General features: G+C 44.0%; 1 protein-coding gene across 4 annotated transcripts in view; it reads right to left on the reverse strand.

The window, feature by feature from the left end:
- satb1b (SATB homeobox 1b) overlaps nucleotides 1–25000 on the reverse strand; it is a 119156-nt gene that overhangs the window by 86390 nt on the left and 7766 nt on the right. For all 4 annotated transcript variants that reach the window (XM_083634348.1, XM_083634346.1, XM_083634347.1 and 1 more), the window contains exons 2-3: nucleotides 15906–16144; nucleotides 9786–9962 (exon numbers count right to left, since the gene is read on the reverse strand). In XM_083634348.1, the coding sequence (XP_083490474.1) occupies nucleotides 9786–9962; nucleotides 15906–16119 (391 nt within the window). In that variant the 5' untranslated portion in view covers nucleotides 16120–16144. The remainder of the gene's footprint in view (nucleotides 1–9785; nucleotides 9963–15905; nucleotides 16145–25000) is intronic.

The following is a 25000-nucleotide window of genomic DNA, read 5'->3' on the forward strand; positions in this document are numbered from 1 at the left end:
AGAAAGATGCAACAGCCTCTGAATGACAGGGGCTCAAAACTACGGTATAACAACTTTTTTTCATCGGTCATTGTGCCTCTCTGATGCAGGAGAGAGAGGGAGTGAGAGAGAGCACAGTAATATCCCCGGCACACTAAATAAGGCCTGGTTTTGAAAAGCGCTAAATTAACACCAGGGGGGAAGATAGCGTTAGGCCGGTATTTAAGGTATTTAAGGTGTGTGTGTGTGTGTGTGTCAAGGATTCCGTTATACCGGTATTTGTTCCCGTGGGCCGGTAAATTAAGAGGTCGCCGGCTCAATTGGCCGGTTGGAAATATGCCAAATAAATAAATTCCTTAGGCTATATAAACTAGCCTGATATTAAGCACAAGTGATGTTGCCAATAGGCTAAGGCTACAACTTAAATATAGACTTGTATATATTTTCGCCCCACTGTTATCTGGAGTGTTTGGTGAAAAAAAGGAAAAATCTAGCAGACGCTGTCTCTTTAAATGAAGCCCACCATTCACCATCCGCACACTGCAGCATCAGTCCCGCGGTGGCGGGCGGCCGACAGCGCTTTGACGAGATCGAAATGGCAAAGCAGACATTGCTGGGCAAGTTCTTTTTTAAACGTAATGATGGTGCAAGTACTTCGGCTGAGGCCAGAAAGATGACAGAAAAGCGTCAAGCTCCTGCTACTCCTGAAGAAGAAGAAGAAGAAGAAGAAGAAGAAGAAGAAGAAGAAGAAGAAGAAGAAGAAGAAGAAGAAGAAGAAGAAGAAGAAGAAGAAGAAGAAGAAGAAGAAGAAGAAGAAGAAGAAGAAGAAGAAGAAGAAGAAGAAGAAGAAGAAGAAACACTGTGGCCCTCACCGCCAAAGGCAAAAAAAGACAAAGGATTTAACCCAGAATGGCAGGAGAAGTTCCCATGGGTTACACGTGAAAATGTGGAAGGAAAAGCTAAAATGTTCTGCACCATTTGTGAAAAGGTGGGTAAGAAAAACGGCTTTGCCAAAGGCTCTATCAATCTGAAAGCATCTGCACGCACCACATCAGCTGCTCAATTAACGTGACAACAAAGTGCCATAAAACAGCACACTGATAAAGCCACCAAGGCGAGTAAAGAAGACGCCCTTACAGGTATATCGATAAAATACATTTCTTGGATGATTGCATAGCCTTTGTTTTTGTGTTGCTATTGCTGTTGTACCCTCCTGGTCCAGCTGGCCGGATCTAAGCGATAATCGGGTATCGGAAATTTGGAAAATCTTGGAACGAAACGTCTGAAATTCAGCCCAGGTTTCCTTTTTGGGTTATTATGGTAATTCACCTTGCCAGAACTAGAAAAAAATCATCCTGGCACCCAGAAACTCAAGTTAACGTCAACTTCCTCCTAAGGTCCGGCTGCACGGTCATTGACTTTCATTATAACCGCCTTTTTGAGACCTCCAGGAAATTCTTACAAAATTCATTTTTTTCATTTTTTTCAGCGGGCATCCTGGACCAAATACCTTGAAATTTGACCTTAATATCTAACCTTGGGGTTGATTGAACATTTGGTGGAGTTACAAGGCTTCAAAATCCATTGCATAGTTTTCCCATTGATTTCAATGTTCATTTAGCAAAAAACATTTTTTTTTTCCGACTCCCAGGTACTTTCCCCAAAAATTATTATTTTTCTGATCTTACACCTCTCAGCTCGAGTCAAGACATCAAATTTGTAGCTTCTATTGTGTTTGCCCCTGCCCCCCTATTTGATCAGTGTTGGCACAGCAACCAAAAGCATGCAGTTTGACATGAAATATACGTTCAGTGATCGTCATGGTAACATGTCACATGACCTGGGAACGCGGATTTTCCGGTGCAAACTAATGATTTGAAGCCTTTAGACCGAGATTGATGGATGAATGAAGCTATTTTGTGTTTTTTGTGAAAATTAGCTGGCAGTCGAAAATTGGCAGTTTCATGTATTCTTCGTTAAATTTATCTTCTTTGAAAGTACGTCGTATCTCCGCGCCCGTTCGTTGTAGAGAGTCGCCACTAGCATAGCTGGAATCGGCGTTGAAAATTGACTCTAGATCTCTAATATCGTCGTGATCTGGCGTTCTAAGAGCTTTCCATGACTTCCGTTTTGAGGTATGCGCAAAGCACTGCAAAAGCACCGAGGCACAGTAAATCTGATGCCCACGAAGGAGCCTCTCGGGCGGGGAGGCGGTCAGAGCGTCATAGGTGGAGCCCAGCATGTGCTCTCTCGCTCATGGCCTTAATGGCGTCGTTCAAGCGTGTGTCTTCACCCGGATGTCAAACCACGGATATGAGGTATGAGGAAGGGAGTTACCAATGGATAAGAATCAATAAAAAATAAGAAAATAGTTCATTATGAATATAAAAAATAAGTACTAATATCAAGATCCATGACCATGGACCAGGAGGCGCTTAGTAGGAAAAAATGCAAATTTGCAATTCTCAAAAGATGGAAGATGGAAGAACATAATTCCTCTGCGAAAAATGTGACAAATCCAAAGCTATGATAATCCCACCACCCGCCACCAGGTGGCATTCATGCGAATGGAAAAAAATCATATTTTGTGTTTTCTACTGTAAATTTTATTGTACAGTAAGTACAGTAAACTGGCATTCGAGGGGTTAAAATTCAGAGTAAGCATGAAATGTTGATATGAGGTATGAGGGATGAAGTTACCAATGGATAAGAATCAATAAAAAATTAAAAAATAATTCATTATGAATATCAAAAATAATTATTAATATCAAGATCCATGACCATGGACCAGGAGGCGCTTAGTGATAACAAAGTTAGCAGGGTACAGAGGCAATTATTTTTTATTATTAAAACATGAGATTTTTTTTTTATGAATTTGTGCAAAATATACCTTGCTGTAAAAGAAAATTTTTAATTGTCTTAAGTAGTGTGTAATATGTGGGGGGGTCCATCTTCCGTGTACAATTCCCCCCAAAGCCTCCCTCAAGCTGCTATGCTTCCGAGTGCAGCCCAACACCACGCATGTCCCAGGACCCAGTTAAATTGCAGGGTAAAGGTCCATACATGTATGTGGCTGTGCCGCTGAGGCTCTGCTACTCCAAAAAGCTCCCATACCTGGGACTCAGTTACTGAATGTGTTGGAACCCAGGTTTCTCCACGGTGTAAACGGGACCTGATCCATGCATGAATGCTCTGCTAACTACACCCCTGTTTATTTTCTTTGCTTCTTGTGACGTGCATCTTTTCATTGCTGTTCAAACACTGTTGGTAGTAGTCCAAACAAGTTCATTTTGTCTAACTCGTCTGTTGATAGTGTAGGCTGTGAGTGTTCGGGTCTAGTTGTTGGCAGGACAACTTTCCGCAGCTTCAATCTGGGACTATAAGAGAAATGTCACACAATAGGCTATCGGACGCAAATTAATGTGTATCTTGTTAAATTACGTAACAGTCGATTACTCGGGCATGCTTAACGTTAGCTGCTAGCGCTATGTAACGTTTGGAGTAGCTAAGTAGCTAATGGGGCTACCGGCTAATAACAATCCCGGTGGGGTAACGTTACATTAATGTTTATGATACATGTTTAATGCTTCAATGACGTTGAAACAGGAGCTTACCTCTGGAAATTCCTTAACTGGTCGTGGACGTGATCTACTGTGACACTTGCCATGTTGACAAGTCGCTTTCTTTCGGGAAATGTACTGTTTTGCTAGCGACACAACCATGCTGCAGACAGCAATGCAAGCCGGGGTGAGAGCCGGGAGGAGGGGGGCTGTGCTGCAGCCGTGCGGTGTGTGTGTCCGTGTTTGTGTGGGGAAGGCGGAGAAAGTGCTGTTGTATCTGGTATCGAAAAACTCGATACTGTAGCAAAGGAGTATTGTATCCGTTTAAAATGTTTGGTATCGAGTAAGTACCGAAGTATCGATATTTTTGACAACCCTAGTGCGTGTGTGTGAGAGAGAGAGAGAAAGAGAGATAGAGAGAGAGAAGTGTATGGAAGCATCTTGTTTTAGAGTAAAACAAGCACGACAGAGAGAAAGCAAGAAAGAAACAGAGGGAAGAAAGACGGGGTTTCCACACCTTCTTAAACATCAAAGTCAAGGACTTTTCAAGGACTTTCCAGGCCTAATTCCTTCAAAATCAAGGACCCAACACGACATAGTTTGAGACACGGATCAAGGTTAATTACTGTTATAACACTGAGAATTTTTACATTTTCCAGGCACAGCTGAATGTTCGCTTAATGCTAGCTTTCTCACTTGCTTGCCGCTGTTTAACCTTCATCATTCGACTTCAGTCACTTGTGCATGACGCACGTGACCGTGGCACTTTCACTAGGCAGGTAGCAAGGCTGTACTGTTCGAGTCCGGACTCGGTCTTGATTTTTGACTTGTCTTGGTCTTGTCTCGCACTCGTAGTTAATATGACGTGCAACAAGGATGCACAGATGACGGGAGAGACAGCGGAACGTTGCCTATTTACTAGGGGTGGGGGGGGGGAATGCATCGCGATGCGGATGTGGACGATTATGAATCGATTCACAAATGTCAAAAATGTATTAGTACATTATTTACATTTTCTGGGAAACGGAAGGTCTGATTGCGATGCCTATAAAGAACTACATTATATGTATTTTTTCACCCCGAATCCAACGCCGCAATGGTTGTGGAGATACGTCCGCCCTGCATGGAGAGCTACGAGAGAAACAGAGTGGAGACAGAGTAGTGTCAAGCTGTTCGTCGGCTAGCAGCTAGCGTTAGCACTTTTGCTTATCAAGTGCTGAACTTAGCTCCAGTGGAATCAATTGTTTCCAGCCTGTTATTTTGTGTCCTGTCACATCATCAAGGTTCTGCTTCTGGCACCATGTTTATATGATGGATGCCCAGTCAGGTGATATGTTTTGACTCATTCTTTATTGCAACTTAACGTCAGTAAAGCTTGTGCTTCTTCTTCTGCAACTTATCGTGCATTCCTTTATCGCAAAATAACTGGGATGTGGAGGCTAAATGACGTCACATCTGTTTTGTTAGCGTTCCATTTGCAGAAAACTTGAGCTGGGAAGTTCACTGTTGTTCACTGGTCAGATCCAGTCGCTAGCCAGGCTAGTCATTGTTAGCAATAACAATTGATAACAAGGCATTTTGCGGCATTTTGCCGCATACAAACACTTCAGCCTCATGTCCACACAGATAGAGGTTAGGCAGTGCTGTGTGTACAGCTGATTTAATGAGACACAAACAAGACAGAAGTGCTAATAAACAACATTTACTACTGTTGTTGCGCGGCACAGCCATCTTGGATTTTTGAGATCGGGGCTGCTGAGGCTCCTACGAGTTTGGAATGGTAAATACGAGCTCTCGTGATGTCACCGTCCCAGCTTATGACCTTTGAACTGTAAGATTACCAGTTCCCAGTTATAAAGGAATGCACGATTAACGTCAGGAAAAGTTAAAGGCTAACTCTTGTAACAGAGGGCAGCATTTGTACGATAAAAGATAATGGAAGTAAATGCATTTGTTTATTTGAATTATGGATCATAATACAATGCAATTCCAAATGCACTTTATTTTAAAAGTAGCCACACAGTGAGAAAAAAGAAAGTGAGAAAAAAGGAAACCATGTATTGGGCGAAAAAAGTGATGCATCGATTCAAGATGCATCGAAATGCATCGATAATCGTTTTATAATCGAATCGTAGCCCTCTGAATCGTAATCGAATCGAATCATGAGGTTTCTAGAGATTCCCACCCCTACTATTTACTAATGTTAATTGGGGAAAAAAATCAAAAGAACTTAAATTTCTATTCTTGCACACACACACAAATGCAAGCACTTTCAATGACCCAGGTCTATTTATGTCTATTTTGAAAAACTTTCAAGGCCTTGATTTTTTCTCTCACAAACTTTCAAGGATTTCAAGGATCCATGGGGAAACCCGAAAATAGGGGAGGGGGGGGATGACAGAACAGAGTGGAAACTAGGGATGCACCGATCGATCGGCACGTGACCGGAAATGTCCGATTTTCAGCTGATCGGCCTCAACCGGTGACCTGCGTCGGTCAGTCCAGATAGTCGATTCTGTGCGCCAGTCGGCTCCCCCCTTTTTTTGTTTGGTCAATTGCATGCACGATGCACGTGTTCACGTGACGTGCTCGCACCCCAAGGCAGAGAGACAGATGGGCTGCAGCCTAAAGAAAACACACAAGCCAGTATGTCCTCCTCATTGTGGAAATGTTGCAGTTTGTCACACATGCAAGTGGAAAGTAAGCCACAGAGAGAGAGGTGCGGCCGAGTCCCGCTCGGCTGGAGTCCACAGCGGCTCGCTTCACCTCACTGGCCCCTCTCTCTCCACTCCCTCTCCCCGGCCACAGCACATCACAGCCGGCTTGGCGAAGTGAAGGTGAGGAGCCCCCTGTCCAGTATGATATGGTTACCATTCCCCGACCTGCTGCAGCTCAGCTGCTGCTGCTGTCTGTCAGTCATGTTGTAACGTGGATACAGGAGAGGACTATTTGTTTCGTATTGCGAATAGAACGACGAACATAATAATAAAACGCATCGGACTCAGTGTGCAAGGTTTTCTGTCCGTGATGATTTTTTTCCGGATGGCGGATAGAAAAGAAAACGCATACGAAATTTCGAACTCTGTGTGTAAACTCTGATATTCAGACTGAATCGTCAACTCAAACTAATTTCCTCATCTACTCAAGAACAGCCAAATCCACTACTGTAGAGTGGGCGTGGCTTCGAAGGTCTGGGCTCCAGAACTATTATAGGCTATAAACTCCTTGTCCATGGATAACATTTTGATGTTCTGTTGCACCTTTTTTCTTTTGGAAAAGTAAATGCATGATAGCTGTGGAATATACTGGAATTAATTGTTTTATATTCATTGTATTTGCACAAAAAAGAAAACCTCTGCCCAGTAACCTGGAACATATTTTGAGATATGTTTGAGTGAGATTGTCCTACCTCATGCAAATGATAAGAATTGTTACATGAATCTTAATTTTCTATTAAAGCAAAGTTACAAAAAAAATTGTGTAAGCTGTCAATTATTATTTTTAGAAAAATAATCTGAATCGGCCAAAATCGGTATCGACAAGTCAAACTATAAAAAAATCGGAAATCAGGACCGGCCAAGAAAATCGCAATCGGTGCATCCCTAGCGGAAACAAAAGCGGATCAAATCAAAAGAAAATGAGAAATGGTAAACCTCTATACACTTCCTGCCCCTGTCCCCTCTATACACGTCCTGCCCCTGTCCCCTCTATACACATCCTGCCCCTGTCCCCTCTATACACATCCTGCCCCTGTCCCCTCTATACACTTCCTGCCCCTGTCCCCTCTATACACTTCCTGCCCCTGTCCCCTCTATACACATCCTGCCCCTGTCCCCTCTATACACTTCCTGCCCCTGTCCCCTCTATACACGTCCTGCCCCTGTCCCCTCTATACACTTCCTGCCCCTGTCCCCTCTATACACATCCTGCCCCTGTCCCCTCTATACACTTCCTGCCCCTGTCCCCTCTATACACGTCCTGCCCCTGTCCCCTCTATACACTTCCTGCCCCTGTCCCCTCTATACACTTCCTGCCCCTGTCCCCTCTATACACTTCCTGCCCCTGTCCCCTCTATACACTTCCTGCCCCTGTCCCCTCTATACACATCCTGCCCCTGTCCCATCTATACACGTCCTGCCCCTGTCCCCTCTATACACGTCCTGCCCCTGTCCCCTCTATACACTTCCTGCCCCTGTCCCCTCTATACACTTCCTGCCCCTGTCCCCTCTATACACTTCCTGCCCCTGTCCCCTCTATACACGTCCTGCCCCTGTCCCCTCTATACACGTCCTGCCCCTGTCCCCTCTATACACGTCCTGCCCCTGTCCCCTCTATACACGTCCTGCCCCTGTCCCCTCTATACACTTCCTGCCCCTGTCCCCTCTATACACGTCCTGCCCCTGTCCCCTCTATACACTTCCTGTCCCTGTCCCCTCTATACACTTCCTGCCCCTGTCCCCTCTATACACGTCCTGCCCCTGTCCCCTCTATACACTTCCTGCCCCTGTCCCCTCTATACACGTCCTGCCCCTGTCCCCTCTATACACTTCCTGCCCCTGTCCCCTCTATACACTTCCTGCCCCTGTCCCCTCTATACACGTCCTGCCCCTGTCCCCTCTATACACGTCCTGCCCCTGTCCCCTCTATACACTTCCTGCCCCTGTCCCCTCTATACACTTCCTGCCCCTGTCCCCTCTATACACTTCCTGCCCCTGTCCCGTCTATACACTTCCTGCCCCTGTCCCCTCTATACACTTCCTGCCCCTGTCCCGTCTATACACGTCCTGCCCCTGTCCCCTCTATACACGTCCTGCCCCTGTCCCCTCTATACACTTCCTGCCCCTGTCCCCTCTATACACTTCCTGCCCCTGTCCCCTCTATACACTTCCTGCCCCTGTCCCCTCTATACACTTCCTGCCACTGTCCCCTCTATACACGTCCTGCCCCTGTCCCCTCTATCATCAAAGTTCCTGGGTTACGGCATGACAATATTTGTTCGGCCCCCAGCAACAATCTGGGTTTCTCATGTGGCACCCCATGAAAAATAATTGCCCACACCTGATCTAGCCTCTTAAATTGGTTCTCAAAGTGAACCAGATTCATGCATTTTAGGTTAAAATGTACAGGTCTACCCACCACAATCTCTCCAAATCCTGTGGGAAACATAGTTATTAGTATTTTCTTTGTTCTTAAAAATATATTTTGCCTGTTTGTGTTTTGCAATATGGATGCAATATGAATATTGTTTTATTTATAATTAAATTGAGCATTGGGCCTTTATAAGAATGTTTATTTGTATTATTTCATTGTCACACTCATGGATACATATTTGAGGTTTGTTTATTAATTGGGAAAAGGACCACTGGAACAAACATGAGCTGGCTACTTTTTCAATCTGACTGGCTACTCAAAAGTTTGGGAAACTCTCTGTAAAAGTAGGCTACTTCCAAGCATTATTCCTCGATATTAGTGGTGTGTTTGCTGGACAGCTAACACTGCAGTTTAGTTCTTGCTATAAGGGTCATCTATTTGTTCAACATGAGCACCAGGTGCAAAACAATCATTAAATCAACAAGCATGAGATGGCAGATGGCAGCATATAGAGGTATGTGTGAAATCTTACCTCATTATATTGAACGTTGCAATAACTGAGTTATTTAGGCCTTCTTGCACAGACATATGAATGTGTATTTTTTCTTGTCATCCCCCGTTTCCTCCGATTAATATTTCAATTAAAATACATGTCACTCTTGTGTTACAATGAGCTGAATTAAAGTTCACTGTAAATGCGCATTGACCCTGTTTTTATGTCACCCTTGATCTATTCTCAACATCTTTTATCATTTTTAAAAGATTTGTCTATAGGCTACATACTGTACGTGCACTGTCAAGAATAGCGGCAGTGTTATAAACCATAGACCACACCAGAGCTCTGGACTGGACTATATTAAAAACACAGCAAGCACGCAGCTAGCAAGTGAAACTGCTGTCTGTCTGACCCACTGAGTCTGACCACAGACTGTAGAAAGAGACGCAGGATAGCCAAGCGAATGTGATTGGATGAACGTTTGATGCTAGGCCAGTCAGAGGCAGAGAGGGGCAGGTCATGCCCTCGCCTGGCCTTCGCCATCATGGGAAAAAAAAACATTGCTCCCCTCTCACATTTACCTCTATACACTTCCTGCCCATGTCCCCTCTCACCTTTGGCCTTGGCTCTATACACTTCCTGCCCCTGTCCCCTCTCACCTTTGGCCTGGGCGGCGGAGCTGTGTGAGTAGCCCAGTGACAGCAGGGCCATCTCGATGAGCTGGTTGAAGAGCATGTCCTTACGCACCAGCACAAACTCAGCATGCTCCTCCTTACTGTCGAACTCCAGGGGGCTCTCGTAGTGCTCCACCACGCAGAACACCGGCAGCATGTTGCCTGGGGGGGGGGGGGGGGGGGGGGGGGGGGGGGGGGGGGGGGGGCGCACAGAGACACACAGCGGGGGGGTCAAGGTCGGACATGACAAACCTTGACCTTCAATAGCATGTGTTTGCGTGGGGATGAGATTAATAAGATGATATCGGCACGTCATCAGTATCTGACTATAAAGGCTTTAAAATGAAATATCTGTATCGGCTCGAAACAAACATTTCTGCCGATATGACAGGCCGATAAAATTAGAGTTGCAATGATTAATCGATTAGTCGATCGACAGAAAATTAATCGACAACTATTTTGATAATCGATTAATCGTTTTGAGGACAACTTTAAGAGAAAAGGTCTAAATTCTCTGATTCCAGCTTCTTAAATGTGAATGGTTTCCTGTATGACAGTAAACTGACATTATCTTTGGGTTGTGGACAAAACAAGACATTTGAGAGCATCATCTTGGGCTTTGGGAAACACTGATCGTCATTTTTTGCCATTTTATAAACCAAACAACTAATCGATTAATCGAGAAAATAATCGACAGATTAATCGATTATGAAAATAATCGTTTAGTTGCAGCCCTAGATAAAATGACGCTTTATTTCTCCCCAAAGGCTCGATGCTTACATCATCCAAGCCTGTTTAAGTAGAATGACTCTTAGAGTTTTGTTTGAAAGAAAATGTGAAATATGGCATGTTTTACATAATCTAAGTTGAAGTCATTTTCTTATTTTTCTCAGTGAATGTGTACATTTTGAAAAGCATTGTATTTATGTCTGCATCTGTCAGTGGGCCATCACCATAAGAGAGTAGGCATAATAATGTGTTGATTCCTCTACGAGAGAGACTTGGGGCTATACTGTATCTTCCCAAAAGCGCAAATTTAGCGTTTGCGCTCGTTTAACGCCGTGCGCAATGCAAATTGGGGGCGGACACAAGCGCATGCCTGTGATAATTGTACTGGGCATTGGCTGCCCCATGCCAAAGCAGGCGTTTCAGCGCTAAAATGTGGGATAGATGGCGTTACCCTATCGTCAGCAGCGCGCAATTACTTTGCGCTAAGAGCTTTGAAAAGGACCTCTTACTCAAAAACTCGCAAAACTCGGCAGAACACCTGGCGGACGGCGCAAGGCGGAATGCTATCTTCCGTGCCTTAAGGCACGCGCAAACAGTGCGCAAAGCGCTATTTAGGGATAGCGCCTGTCGGAAGATAGAGCCCTTGATGTTCTCTGAAATGAGGTGGCAGTCGCCCAAAAGAGTTGGAAAATATCGGCATATCGGCACAAAAAAAATCCAATATGGTGCATCCCTAATATATACTGTAGTGGGAGGGCATTGAGTGTCAGGGAGGGAAAACGGGATTGTTGCCGAGTGCAAGTTCTGGGACGAAATTAACTAAAGGGCGCTTTCTGACCATGTGAAGTGTGAACTAATTTGTGGGGGGGCATTGTAGGGCAATTTCCTCCTGAATTCTTGCCAAACACTCACATCCATGTGAGATATCAAACACTCCAATCTGAGAGACTGACCTTTTACCATAGACTCTCATTTTCTTTTCATTTAATAAGACTCTTTTTTCTTTCTACTCTCATTATAATTTTTTTCCCAGGGAGGTTTCTACACCTGTAATCCCAATTTAAGAGGCCTTTTATTCAGTCTTGCGAGGACTCAGTCAGTCTGATGCTTTCCAACCTGGTTTAACGGTAAGGGGAGATGTTGCACTGTGGCCTGCAATGGCTAGTATGGCTTGCGTCTATTTTGTTAAATGAGAATATATTAATTATGGAATTATCACTTTTACCTCAGAAACAGCAGCAAACCCCAAATCATCTTCCCATGATGCAGCGCTTCAAATCCCATGCCGCCCCTGCGCCCTGAGGTTTACTAGTCTGTGTCAACAGTGGCTCTGCTGTTAGGTGGAACCAGCAATCCTTGTCCAAAGATTGCAGAATGTTCAGGGGACATGCTGTGCAAATATCACTCGTTATGCCGTTCGGCTAAAATAACATCCCTGAAATGTAAGGAAGTTCCAGCAGGGCACTGGAAGGCTTGGCCTTTCCAAGTCTCACTTTGCATAACAAATATATTCTGAGTCTAACGCGCTGGCTTCAAGCAGCTGCAGTGACTCCAAATATGGAGCGCGTATGTATGTATGTATGTATGTATGTATATATGTATGTATGTATGTATGTATGTATATATGTATGTATGTATGTATGTATGTATGTATGTATGTATATATGTATAGATGTATGTATGTATGTATGTATGTATGTATATATGTATGTATGTATGTATGTATGTATGTATGTATGTATATATGTATAGATGTATGTATGTATGTATGTATGTATGTATGTATGTATGTATATATGTATGTATGTATATATGTATGTATGTATATATGTATGTATGTATGTATGTATGTATGTATGTATATATGTATAGATGTACAGTATGTATGTATGTATGTATGTATGTATGTATGTAGAGGGAGATGTGTGTAGTTTGCTGTCCATAGTAGCCCTTTTACTGACTGACTACTACTGACTGTCCTGTTGCCCCAAGTTGTCAGTACATGTATGTCTCCACCACACTGCTGTCACCAGTACAATTTCCTGCACATTTGACCTTTTTCATAGCAGCCATTTTGTGTCTAAAAGGCAGGATAAACGCAGCTGCAACCAAAACATTAATGAGGGTTTCCAACTTCCTCATTAATGTTTTGGTTGCGCCTGTGGTTCGCCCTGCCTTTTTCGACCCAAAATGGCAGCTTTGAAAAAGGCCCTTTATTGTGCGAGTGGATGAAAATGAGTTGGATTCTGATAGGTCCCAATCCCAAGCATTCCACAAGATGCACACAGCTCTGGCAAAACAATCAATGAGCGGGCAGATGCCAGGGAATGTGCTGAAAGAGCTGCTTTCCTCCTCCCCCCATTTTAATAGATAAAGATCTAACAATAAAGACTGCTGTGTAGGTTCATTTAGGGGATCAATACTGGCTTTGTTTCCAGGGAGCCCAGAGAGGGCCGTGCTAAATATTGTTTGGGCCTCGGACACAATGCCCGCTGTGGGCCCTGTGCGACGGCGGCAGATTCACCCTTTCCTCTGGGAGAGGCTGAGAAACCGAGAGAGGCATGTTGGGAGGGTAGAGGGGAGGAACGTTGTAGGTGGCCAACAGAAGCCAAGATGATGAAGGTGAGAAATGAAGCTGTCTCAGCTGGAGCGCGACACGCAGATTAAAGGAGCAAACAGGAGAAACGGCCCTTCTGAGGACACTCGCACAGCATTCCAAGAGTTCCTGAGTCCCTCTTGCACAAAGACAACCAGCCCAGCCAAACAAACAAACAAACAGGGAAGCCTTAACAGCCAAATGCTATTACAACTGCAAACCTGCAGGTTTTAGAACTCATTTCAAAGAAGAAAAAAAATCATACAGTCGTAAAAATGTTTATTTTTTTTGGATAGCGGGTTTTTCACGAAACGAGACCAGTTATATTAAAAAGCTATGTCATAATCTCAAAGTAAAGGCCCCCTTTAACCGGCAATGGCTCTTAAGGACTTGAAACTTTCTCTTGATAAACAGACGTTGGAGCAGGAGGGCTGGGTTTGAGGCAGGAGCAGCCAGTGACACACAGCGCTATGCAGCACGACACAGTGCTCCTCTATCAGCTCTTGTCTCAGCAAATAAGTGGGAGTGTGTGTGTGTGTGTGTGTGTGTGTGTGTGCGTGCGTGCGTGCGTGCGTGTGTGTAAAACAGTTTAAGAGTTTTGGAGAGCATGCAGGGGGTGGTGGAGGTTGGAGGGGGGGTAGTAAACACCCCCCAAACAATTTAAGACCATCAATAGCATTTAAACAACTTTACTCCATTTAATTTCTTCTTCCTTCTCCACCCTGGTCACCAGAATAAAATGTCCACATTCTATGTTTCTGCAATCCACAGATATGTAGAATGTGAATATTTCTAAACAAAATAAGCTGCATATCACGTTTAGATATGTTTAGATATAATATTAACAGGCATGTGCACAGATAGAGCCCAGGTGGTGCCCAAGCACCTGCCCTTTTGCCCTCTGAAGGATGAGGGCCCTTTTTGCAAGACACGTCCGCAGAAAACATGATTGTGTTTCAGAGGCTCTGTAGCATTTTTAAAGGTAGAGTGAAGATACAGATATCCTCTGAAAGTAGAATGCCTAATGCATCTATTGCTACCAGCCCTGCCATGCTAAGTTGTCAGGAAGGAGGCTAAATAACGTTCCAAATTTAGGCTAAATGTTGGTGAGGAAAAAACTGGCATGGCCATTTTCAAAGGGGCCCCTTGATCTCTTACCTCCAGATATCTGAATGAGAATGGGTTCTATGAGTACCCATGAGACTCCCCTTTACAGACATGCCCACTTTAGGCTAACCCCATGCAGTTTTTGCAAAAATAAATAAATAATTACAATTATTTTGCATGCAGCAACCTATACATTTGTTATTTTCACCTTCTATTTGAATATTTCTGCATACTGGGGTCCCTAAAAATTCTTGGAATTACATAATTGTGGTATGACTGGAAAGCTGAGACTCTTGTGGATTCAATGAGCCCAACTGTATTCATGTGTGATGATGTTAGTCCCCATAGCAGCCATTTCATTGAAGTGAGACCATTTTTCGAAACTTCAATATTTTTTTTGTTTCTGTAGTATATGTATTGAGCCTGTACCTAATTTAGCAAGTTCGTGTGTTGTGAGCGGGGTGGATGGAGGGCGTAAATCAGCGATACTCAACTTGCTTTGCCCGGGGGCCACTTTTGCAAAATGACAGGAGACCAGGGGCCAGTTAATAAACAAACATTAATATACATTTTTCTGTAGCGGATTGTAGGTTTTTGAGGTGCCAGCCAGTTTGGTCTGACAATTTTGGGCACACAGGATAGATAGATAGTTAGGTTAAGTTAAGTTAAGTTAAGTTAGATAAGTACATACAGTATAAGTGCCTGGGTGGCGAGCAGGCAGCAATATTTGACAATGTAGCTGGAGCTCAGGCAAACTTTATTTAATTACTAGTTTTCATTGTGAATTAGGAAATGGTCAGGGGGCCACTCAGCACCATATCACGGGCTGCATCTGGCCCGCAAGCTGAGTATTACTGGCGTAAATACTTGCCTTTCACACGGGAGGGCTGGGTTCAATTCCCAGTCACAGCGTTTCCAAAGTCTACATTTCAACCGTGAGTCACCTTTTTATTATTGAAGCCTAACCCAAACAATAACCATAAGCCTAACCTTAACCTTAAGTTGTTTTACTTGCCTAAACATCACCAAAGTTGTTTTACTTGCCTAAATATTTAACAAAGTTGTTTTATTTCCGTTTAACATTGGAAAAGGCAGCAGGGTTTTCAGATTAACCGTCATTTTGTTTCAAATTTACATAGAGATTGTAGGTTTGCAGAGATGTAAAATGCCACGTTTTAGAAGCGTATTTTGCCAACATTCTGTTTCAAATGTACGTTGATATTCTACATATTCCTGGTTTGCAGACATGTAAAATGGCTACATTTTCTACATCGGGGCGGCTTTAGCTCAGGAGGTAGAGCGGGTCGGCCAATGACGCAAGGGTTGGCGGTTCGATCCCCGCTCCCTCCCAGCTGCTGTCGTTGTGTCCTTGGGCAAGACACTTAACCCTCCTTGCCTCGTATGATTGGTATGAATGTAGACATGAATGATGGTGGTCGGAGGGGCCGTTGAGCGCCAATGTGTGGCTGCCACGCTTTCGAACCACCGGTACGAATGGTGTGAACGAATAATGATTCTGTGAAGTGCTTTGAGCACTTGGAAAGGCGCTATATAAATCCAATCATTATTATTATTATTATTATTATTATTACATTTTGTGACTGGATTGTCGTTGTCATACCTAATCACAATCAGTTCAACTATATGTGCGTTTTGACCCCTTCTCTGCTCACCCTTCTTGTGGCAGGTCTTCAGCAGGTGACCGGTGGGTTTGTAGGGGACCCCGGCGAGCTTGGCCCCGGTGCTGCCCAGCCTGGCCCGGCCCAGGGGGCTGCCGTTCTGCTCCAGGCGGGCCAGCTTGGCCGGGGGGGCCTTGGCCTCTGCCATGCTGTTGACCAGCTCGCAGTTCTCCTTGCCCAGGCACGTCTCGCTGAGATGCTCCATCATTCTCAGCACCTCTGCTCACTATCACCTGGGGACAGAGGGGGAAACGGCACACCATCAGCTGTCAGCTGGATGGCTCAAAAAGGAGCTAAAAAAAGGGGGGGGGGGGAGAATTGCTAAAATGTGTTGCAAGCGAAGTGTTGAGGGCAGAAGCTTTTGGCTAGATATCTGAGATGCAAAAGACGTGAGTGGACATTTATATAGGGCAAAAAAGATGTGTTTTTAAGTAATGGAGACCTCTGAGAACGGATCCATTACAGCGATAACTGTCAATTCTCCTGGGTTATGATGACTCGGGGCCACTGTGACGTTTTCGCGCCACCGTATTAAATGTTCCCATTTTTCTGCGCATGTTTTATGTATGGGTGTCCCGCCGTGCGAGGGGCAAACAAGCCCCCGTTTTAGTGCAAACACATTCATTTGCTGAGCGAGGTTCCACTCGGATGAGTACAGTGCAGTTCAAGGAAGTAGGGTTCTGTCGTGGCGAACGAACGCACAGAGGGGGAACTAACGTTTTCCTTTCTGACTCACTTTGTGCAGCTTCGCATTCATGATGCAGCTCAGAGGGGAAGGGAGGCGGAGGCCCTGGGGTGACACACACACACACACACACACACACACACACACACACACGGTACTAAACAGGTATGAAGTTTTTTCTTTTTGTGAGTGCAGGCACTTGATAGCGAGCGATGGGTTTACAACTGTACTTTGGGATAGGGGGGAAGACAGCTGACAGTTGCTGACTCATCGGCTGCCCGTCAAAAGTCAAGCTGGAGGAAGAAAATAAAGAAAGAAAGAAAGAAAGAAAGAAAGAAAGAAAGAAAGAAAGAAAGAAAGAAAGAAAGAAAGAAAGAAAGAAAGAAAGAAAGACGAGAGTGGGAGTCTGTATGGCTGCTTTACCCACAGGTGCTGTATTGTAGCCTACATACCGGTAAGCCACTGACTGAGGAGGAACCTGACAATTAATTCCTTGGTTACAGCTAAAGGGTTAAACACCTGACACGTTTGGGGTAATCCTCTATAAATTCAAGCGATGCTGATTTATTTTATTTGTTTATTTTTTAACTTGTTTGCAATTGGAAACTTTACAAGTAGCTTACTGAGGATACTGCAGCTCAGTTAGTGCACTGTGTAGACGGAAATGAACTGGCATGCTGTTGTCAAAGAGTGAAATGGGCAAAATCATCCACCCCCACGCAAAAGATCATGAACTCTCCCATTCATAACATGCAATGAGGCAAATAATTCTCCAAAATGGGGAGGGAAGGGGGATCCAGACCCGGATTTGGTCCGGATCCAGGTCAGAATTTTTAAATGACCTTAAAACACAAAACAACAACACGAGCAATCGTTCAAATGGACACAACAGCCCAAAAAGAGAGAACCGTCAAAGGAGGGGGGAAGTAACAGTTGCGTTAAAATGTGCCAGACCAACCTGAAACGCAGCACTTCAGCACTGGAGAGCATATAACAGCCTGGAAAACAGCGTCTTCTGAGAGTTTGGCCAGGGTCGAAAAACCAAAACAACTCCCAGCACTCACTTCTCCTCGGTTTCTGTCTAACGTTACGTCTGCATGACAACAACGGCGTTTAATTCAGTTTACAGTTGTTAAAAAAAAAGAGCATTTCTCCTTGCTCTGGAGAGGACTGGATGGCGGGATGGCGGGGGGGATAAAACGAGAAAAAAGGACAACAGAAAGCCCAATCTGTAGAAGAGACGAGGAGGTCGAGACGGACCGTGATACATTGGTGAGCGGCTGTGTATGTGTGTCTGTGTAGCTCTAACGTTAGCTAATTCTGCCTAGGAAAACGGCCATCGCGACAGTAAAAACAACCACATTGAACACAAAGTGAGCGTATAACTGCCTCCATCGGTTCCAAGTGAGGCGACTTCTGCTTTAGTTCAACACCCTACAACATCCACCGCTATCTGTCTACCAGCAGGCAGGCAGGCAGGCAGGCAGGCAGGCGGACAGTAACACAGTTAGCAGGCGTCAATTTTCAGCCAAAGCACGCGGACACAATATTGTTACAAATAACGGCAGTCGAGTCTCGAGACCTAATATCTCGTGCCTGTATGTTTACGGAAGAGAATACGGTACACGAATAGATAACGTTACGACACGGCTTTAGATTGGAAATAGCCGACAGTGCTCTTCTTGCTATCTCTCGCGTTGTTGGAGCCGATGTAGAGAGGCGATATGCGGACAGTCGAAACAGGTTAAAAAAACAGAAAGAATAAAAACACAAGGAAGAGGGAAAAAGTGCGATTTACTTTCCGATGTCGAAAAATTAATAAGGCTTGTCGTGGATGCATGAGGTAAGGAGAGCCGATAGTAGAGTAGGAGGTGTCCTGTTGGTTGGTCCGGACGGAGCTCTTCTTCTTTCTTTCTATCTCTCTCTCTCTCTCTCTCTCTTTCTCTCTCTGTCTCTCTCTCTCTCTCTCTCTGTCTCTCTCTCTCTCGCTGTCTCTCTCTCTCTCCCTCCCTCTCTCGCTGTGTCCCCATTAAATTATTAGTTGTATTGACTCATCACTCCCCCTCTCCTCTCCTGCTGCCTGTGCTTTCCCTTTCTCCTCCTCATTTCAAATGGGGTGCTGTACGTGTGTTGATGGTGGTGGGGGGGGGGGTTAAAACGGGATGATTTCCTCCACATCTCGAGGGAATTCACTCACACAGGGCGAAAAGTCCCGAAATAAAGTGGAGAAAGTGGACAGAAAAGCGTACACATACACACCGAAGGGGGAACGGTTTCCGGCTGTGCGCGCAGGCATTTTTAATCAGCTTGATTAGAGTGAGGCGGTCCTGCATTTATTACCGAGTACACAGATGCTGATGCACACACACACGCACGCACGCACACACGCGCACACACACGCGCGCGCGCACACACACACACACACACACACACACACACACACACTAGGAGCTAACAGTCTTTCTGCATCATGTAGTGGGGTTTAGGAAAAAATAGTCCTAGGTTTTATTTTGGAAAACAGTAGAATGTGTCACGCAGTGGAGTGTGTGTGTGTGTGTGTGTGTGTGTGTGTGTGTGTGTGTGTGTGTGTGTGTGTGTGTGTGTGTGTGTGTGTGTGTGTGTGTGTGTGTGTGTGTGTGTGTGTGCGCGCGCGCGCGCGCGTGCGCGTGCGTGTGTGTTAACTATTTGACCTCCAGGTAGCGGTCAACTATTTGACCTCCAGGTAGCGGTCAACTATTTGACCTCCAGGTAGTGGTCATTTTGAGACAAACAAGCTCCATAACACACAAACAAAAATCAATAATATGAAGGCATCAATTGATGCTTCTGTATTAAAAGAGCCCATCCTCATATCACTTATATCATTTTGACACCATTTAGCATGATGCATGCTATGGCTTTACATCACGAATCAGCCTGAAAAAGTGACTATTGCTCTAATTCTTCTAATAAAAAAAGATGAGTGCTCAGTGTATGAAGTCCATCTGCCATAATAAACAAAAATATCAACAACCAATATGATAAACAAAGAAAAAATGGTTTGCCCTCCAAAACTGCATCCTTGATAGACGGTTGTTGTTGATCTGACAATATATAACTGTCTTCTTAATGGTAAATAAACAATGCAAAGTTGGGAGGTTTTCTCAGTTTAACGTTAAACTATTGCATTGTTATTCTGCTATCTTGTTAACTTTTCCTTCATGACAGGCCACAATGTATTTTGCCAGACTGGATTGTGTCAAAAATATTAGTGTTGAAAGAAAGAAAGAATAGATAGATGCAGGAGATTGGTACAATCTCTACAAACAATAGCAAACTAAGATTTTTGACTTGACATTTTAGCTATTGTTATTATTTAGTTATTTCATGAACTTTTCCCTCAACTGGATTAAAGGAGAATTTCGGTTTTTTTTTTACCTGGAGCCCTCTCCTCACATTAATTATTATCTGACGACTCACCCAGTGTTCTCCGCAGCGATGATTTGGACCGTCGTAGGCGTTGTTGTGATCGAAATAGTACTCCAAGCCAGTCCTTGAATGCGCTCCGTCGGGGCCACATGGCAGCGTGCTCTTCCTCCATGTAAATACCCATATCGTCATTATATATATATAAAGAAACATCAGATTGCCAATCTCCCCCGGGCTATTTCCAGCGGTATTTACAAGGATCCCATTTCCTCCTTTCGGATCAGTGTCACCAACTCTCGTCAAGTCCCGCGAGACTTTCCTGCCGGCTGGCCTGTGGACTGACTTGACGAGAATTGGTGACACTGACCCGAAAGGAGGAAATGGGATCCCTGGAAATACCGCTGGAAATAGCCCGGGGGAGATTGGCAGTCTGATGTTTCTTTATATATATATAATGACGATATGGGTCGAACACGGGAATAAAACTGTCTATTTAAATGGAGGAACAGCACGCTGCCATGTGGCCCCGACGGAGCTCAATTCTAGGACTGGCATGGACACTATTGATCTCCAAACAACACGTAGGAGGCACAAAAACGCTGCGGAGAACACTGGGTGAGTCGTCAGATAATAATTCATGTGAGGAGAGGGCTCCAGGTTAAAAAAAAACAAAATTCTCCTTTAAGCCAAAACATTAGACGAGGTAATCTCTGTTGATATTGTCAACAGAAGTCTATCGTGTTTGCACCTAACTTGGTGGCCTAATAATTACTGTTTCACCTCGACTTCTTGAACAAAGGCTAAACTAATATCTGATGCACACACTCACTCACTCACTCACTCACACGCACACACAGATGATAATGAATGCACCAATGCTGTTGTCAGTGAATATTGGTAGAAGGTGTTGTGAGCAACTATATTTTGCTCTCCATCTTTGAGTCGTAAGTAACCTTTGAACAGCCAGAGGGGGGGGGGAAGTTTGTGAGACGGCGTTCAGTGTCAAAACCACAAGATAAATGCTTTTCACATTGTCTGTTAAATACACACTTTTACATACATGTGAAATATATACGCTGCTGATACGGATAAATAAATACAAAAGTACCAAATGGCAGCGCTAAGGTAGCATTTACTGCCAAATTATACAGTACTGCAAATTCAACACTTTTTTTGTTGCAGCCGAGGAAAATGACAGGCAGTGTGGGGGAATCTGATCCAACTCATAGAGCTTAATAACTGAATCAAACAAAACAAGCCTGTCTGTCCAGGTTCTGAAAGAATAAAAACAGGAAACAAACAGAAAAGAGGAAGTGGGTACTGTACACCTATCTCTATCACAAACCAGCAGGTGTTGGCCTAATGCGCAGGTCAGACACATGTGAAACACTACATAACACTACGTACTTATTAATAAATGCTGTCGGGGCCCATAAATTCCCTCCGTGTAAGACCATAAATACAATAATAGTCTGCGTCTCACACAAAGCTGTTGTTCCATAAACAGACGTGTTTATGGAACACGCCTCTAAGATTAGCTTGACAGTAACCACTGTCAGGTGACGCTGTAAGAAACTGCAGGGCAACCAACGATGAAAAAACATGTGATTTTAGGAAACTGAGGTGGATTCTTAGAAATTAACATAGTCCATGTACGAACGCTGACATTTCTCAACAGATGACAAACCAGTCACTGGGTAAGTGATGGCTGAAAAATGGCATGGCTTTGTTATTACTGTATAGTGATACAGTAAAATCCCAGTTCCCACTCTTGCCCTCGTTGTGAAACCATATCGTTGTTCCTCCCACTCAGCCATGGGAGATCAAAAGTGTTCTCTTTTTGAATGGCCAAAAGGTTATATAAAGAAGTCACAGCACAAGGCCAGCGGTCGAGCCTGTGATGGAAACAAGACAATGCGAGGGGCGCATTTGAACCCGAGATGGAACAATCTGCTGTAATATTGACACCTACTTAACACGACGTGTTAGTTAGGGGGTGGATGTGTTAGTTAGGGGGTGGGCGTAGGCCCCACGTCTGTGGTTTCTGACAGGAAATGGAAGAGTTGTCAGCTCGTATTAGGACCCAAAATGTTTGCGTTCGTGAGCCGAGAGGCTGCTGCACAGATTCAACCATCGTTTCTTATCTCGCCATTCTCAGGGTTTCAGGGAGATGCCAACATTGTGTACTAAACACAGCTGCGGTATGCAGTGTGGTTAAAATGGCTCTGCTGTGTCTGTGAAAAAGGGACCCAAACTGGGGAGTAATTACTATATTTGCACAGATTCATTCCAAACACGAGATATTATTCACCGTATGAAAAACGTGACACATATTTCCGATAAAGTGACTGAAGGCATGAAAGTAAAACTCACACGTGAATATCTGAAGCACCTTTTTCTCACACGGTAGTTGTGATGTAAGAGGATAGAATGACCCTGCTAATTATCGACATTATTTAGTATTTGTGATATTGGACAAAGAGACATAAGGTAACATTTTCCTGAAATATATGAAGTCCTCCAGTTTTACATAGCTGCAACAATGAATTCATTTGTGTTTTCACAATCAATCGTTGAGACAAATTTTGAGGAAAAAGAAATACTAACATTATCTCGGTCCATCCGTCTTCTTAATAAATGAATATTTTCTGGTTTCTTTAGTCTTCTACGACAGTAAACAAAAAGAAGACATTTGAGGATGTCATTTTGGGCTTTGTGGGAAAATGGATTGACATTTTTCACCATTTTGTGATGTTTTTTTTTTTAGATCAAACGACTAATCGATTAGTTGAGAAAATAATCGACAGATTAATCGATACTGGAAAACAATAGTTAGTTGCAGCCCTGGTTTCACAGAATGTGGCTATTGTTCACTAAGGTTCATTGGTTTCACTCTTGACAAAAACACACACAGGCAGACAGCCCCCTCACCACCCCCACCACCCCCCCTCCTCCTCAGCAGATCACTTCCCTGTATCACCTCGACCTGCACGGCACACAGACACATGGTCCCCACAGTCCTAGACCTGCACGGCACACAGACACATGGTCCCCACAGTCCTAGACCTGCACGGCACACAGACACACACACACACACACACACACACACACACACACACACACACACACATAGGTCCCCACAGTCGCTGCGTCATCTTTGCATGTTGACATGTTTTCCTTGTTGACATGTTTTACACGATGTTCACTACGGCTCCCATTCTCTCTTTGTTGTTGTTGTTGTTTGTTTGTTTTTCCTTGGCGACAGAGAACGGCTTTTGGGGGGGGGGGAACAGGGGGGGGGGGAAACAAGGGCCATGGTGAAAGCGAGCCATTGTCGGCAAATGCTCTTTTCTCTCTGGCATGACGCAAGCAGCCGCAGTCATTTCCACTGTGATTGTCGGGCACCATCAGAGAGCATCGATAACCCCTGCCAGGCCTTGGCACCGCCAACAGGTGCCGGCTCTGCCAGCTAAGGTTGGCACCGAGGTGGCTGTGAAAACCCTCTGACATCCAGAAGGGCACAGATTTGCACTGAATGCACCACTGAATCAACACTGCTGATTATCAATTAACATATACCATTTTGTATCGCACAGAAAGAGGAAAAATGGGTGGTTTAAAAAAAAAAAAACTAGCTGTGTGCTATTATAGTCACGCATTGAATACAGATTTAGCCGTGTTCAAGGTGGGTCTTTACAGGTCTGTGCTGCTTCGATTTGCACAGATCCGTCTTATGCAGTGTGTGGATAAAAGTCTAATTGTTCAGACTGAATTTTGTGCCTGTTGGCTACGTTTCTAAAGAAAACATGGAATCAACACGAGGAACATGAAAGACGGGATGCTAAATAGCGACGGAAAGAAGCTCATATTTAAATGTCAGAAGTCACAGCATTACACCACAGATACATTTCACCTCCACTGTGCGCGTGTTACCACAGATATGTTGTTGTTACCTTCACTGTTATCATAACCTCCGTTCCTTAAAGCACACATGTTTATGACCAGTGTTGGGCAAGTTACTTGCAAAATGTAATATACTACACATTACTAGTTACTTTTATTTGAAAGTAATAAGTTACTTTACAATATTACTGTCGGTGTAGAGTAACTCATTACTTTCACCAAAACAACAGCAGCAGCAGAATGACATCGCCGCCCCCGAACCATCCCAGAAAATAATTTCAACCGCCTTGCAGTCAGTTTAAACAATGCAAAATTCTAAATGTTATTCTTTTCCTTTGTTATTGTCATCTATAGTGGTTATTTGCATAAAAACACACAGTTTGATTAGGAAATGATTGTCTTTTTTAAATAAGTGCTTGGAGTTAAAAACAACAACAACTCAATTTGTAACTTGGGCTACTTGTCAAAGTAACTGGTATAATATTACTGAAATCCTATAAGTAATAAGTTATATCACCGAGTTACTGCTAAAAGTAATATGTTACTTTTGTAATGAGTTACCCCCCAACACTGTTTATGACACAGAGAGCAGGAATGATATCGTGTGGCTCCTCTTTGAAGAAGCGCACCGACGGTCTCCGCAACAAATGACTAAAAAGGAATAAGAAAGTGTCTAATTGTTGGCACGGCGATGGGGAACGGCTTTGATTTATTGTGGCAGGCGCAGCCGACGCCATCACTTACTGTACGTAGGTGTTGTGATGTCTTCATGTCTTCACCGCGTGTCGATGCTTCTAATGGGCATTAATACCATTATTTGGATTATTAATACAAATTAGTCTGCGCACAACACAAACGCTACGCGGGGGAAAAGCGCTGTGAGCGGTTACACCTCCAGCTTTCTGAGTGTCTCCCACAATGAAAACACATGCAACATAATAGTATTATTAAAAACACACGCAACATAATAGTATTATTAAAAACACACTCAATATAATCGTATTATTAAAAACACACGCAACATAATAGTATTATTAAAAACACACGCAACATAATCGTATTATTAAAAACACACGCAACATAATCGTATTAT

This window comes from Poromitra crassiceps (genome assembly GCF_964638095.1).
Source record: "Poromitra crassiceps genome assembly, chromosome: 1".
Taxonomy (NCBI): domain Eukaryota; kingdom Metazoa; phylum Chordata; class Actinopteri; order Beryciformes; family Melamphaidae; genus Poromitra; species Poromitra crassiceps.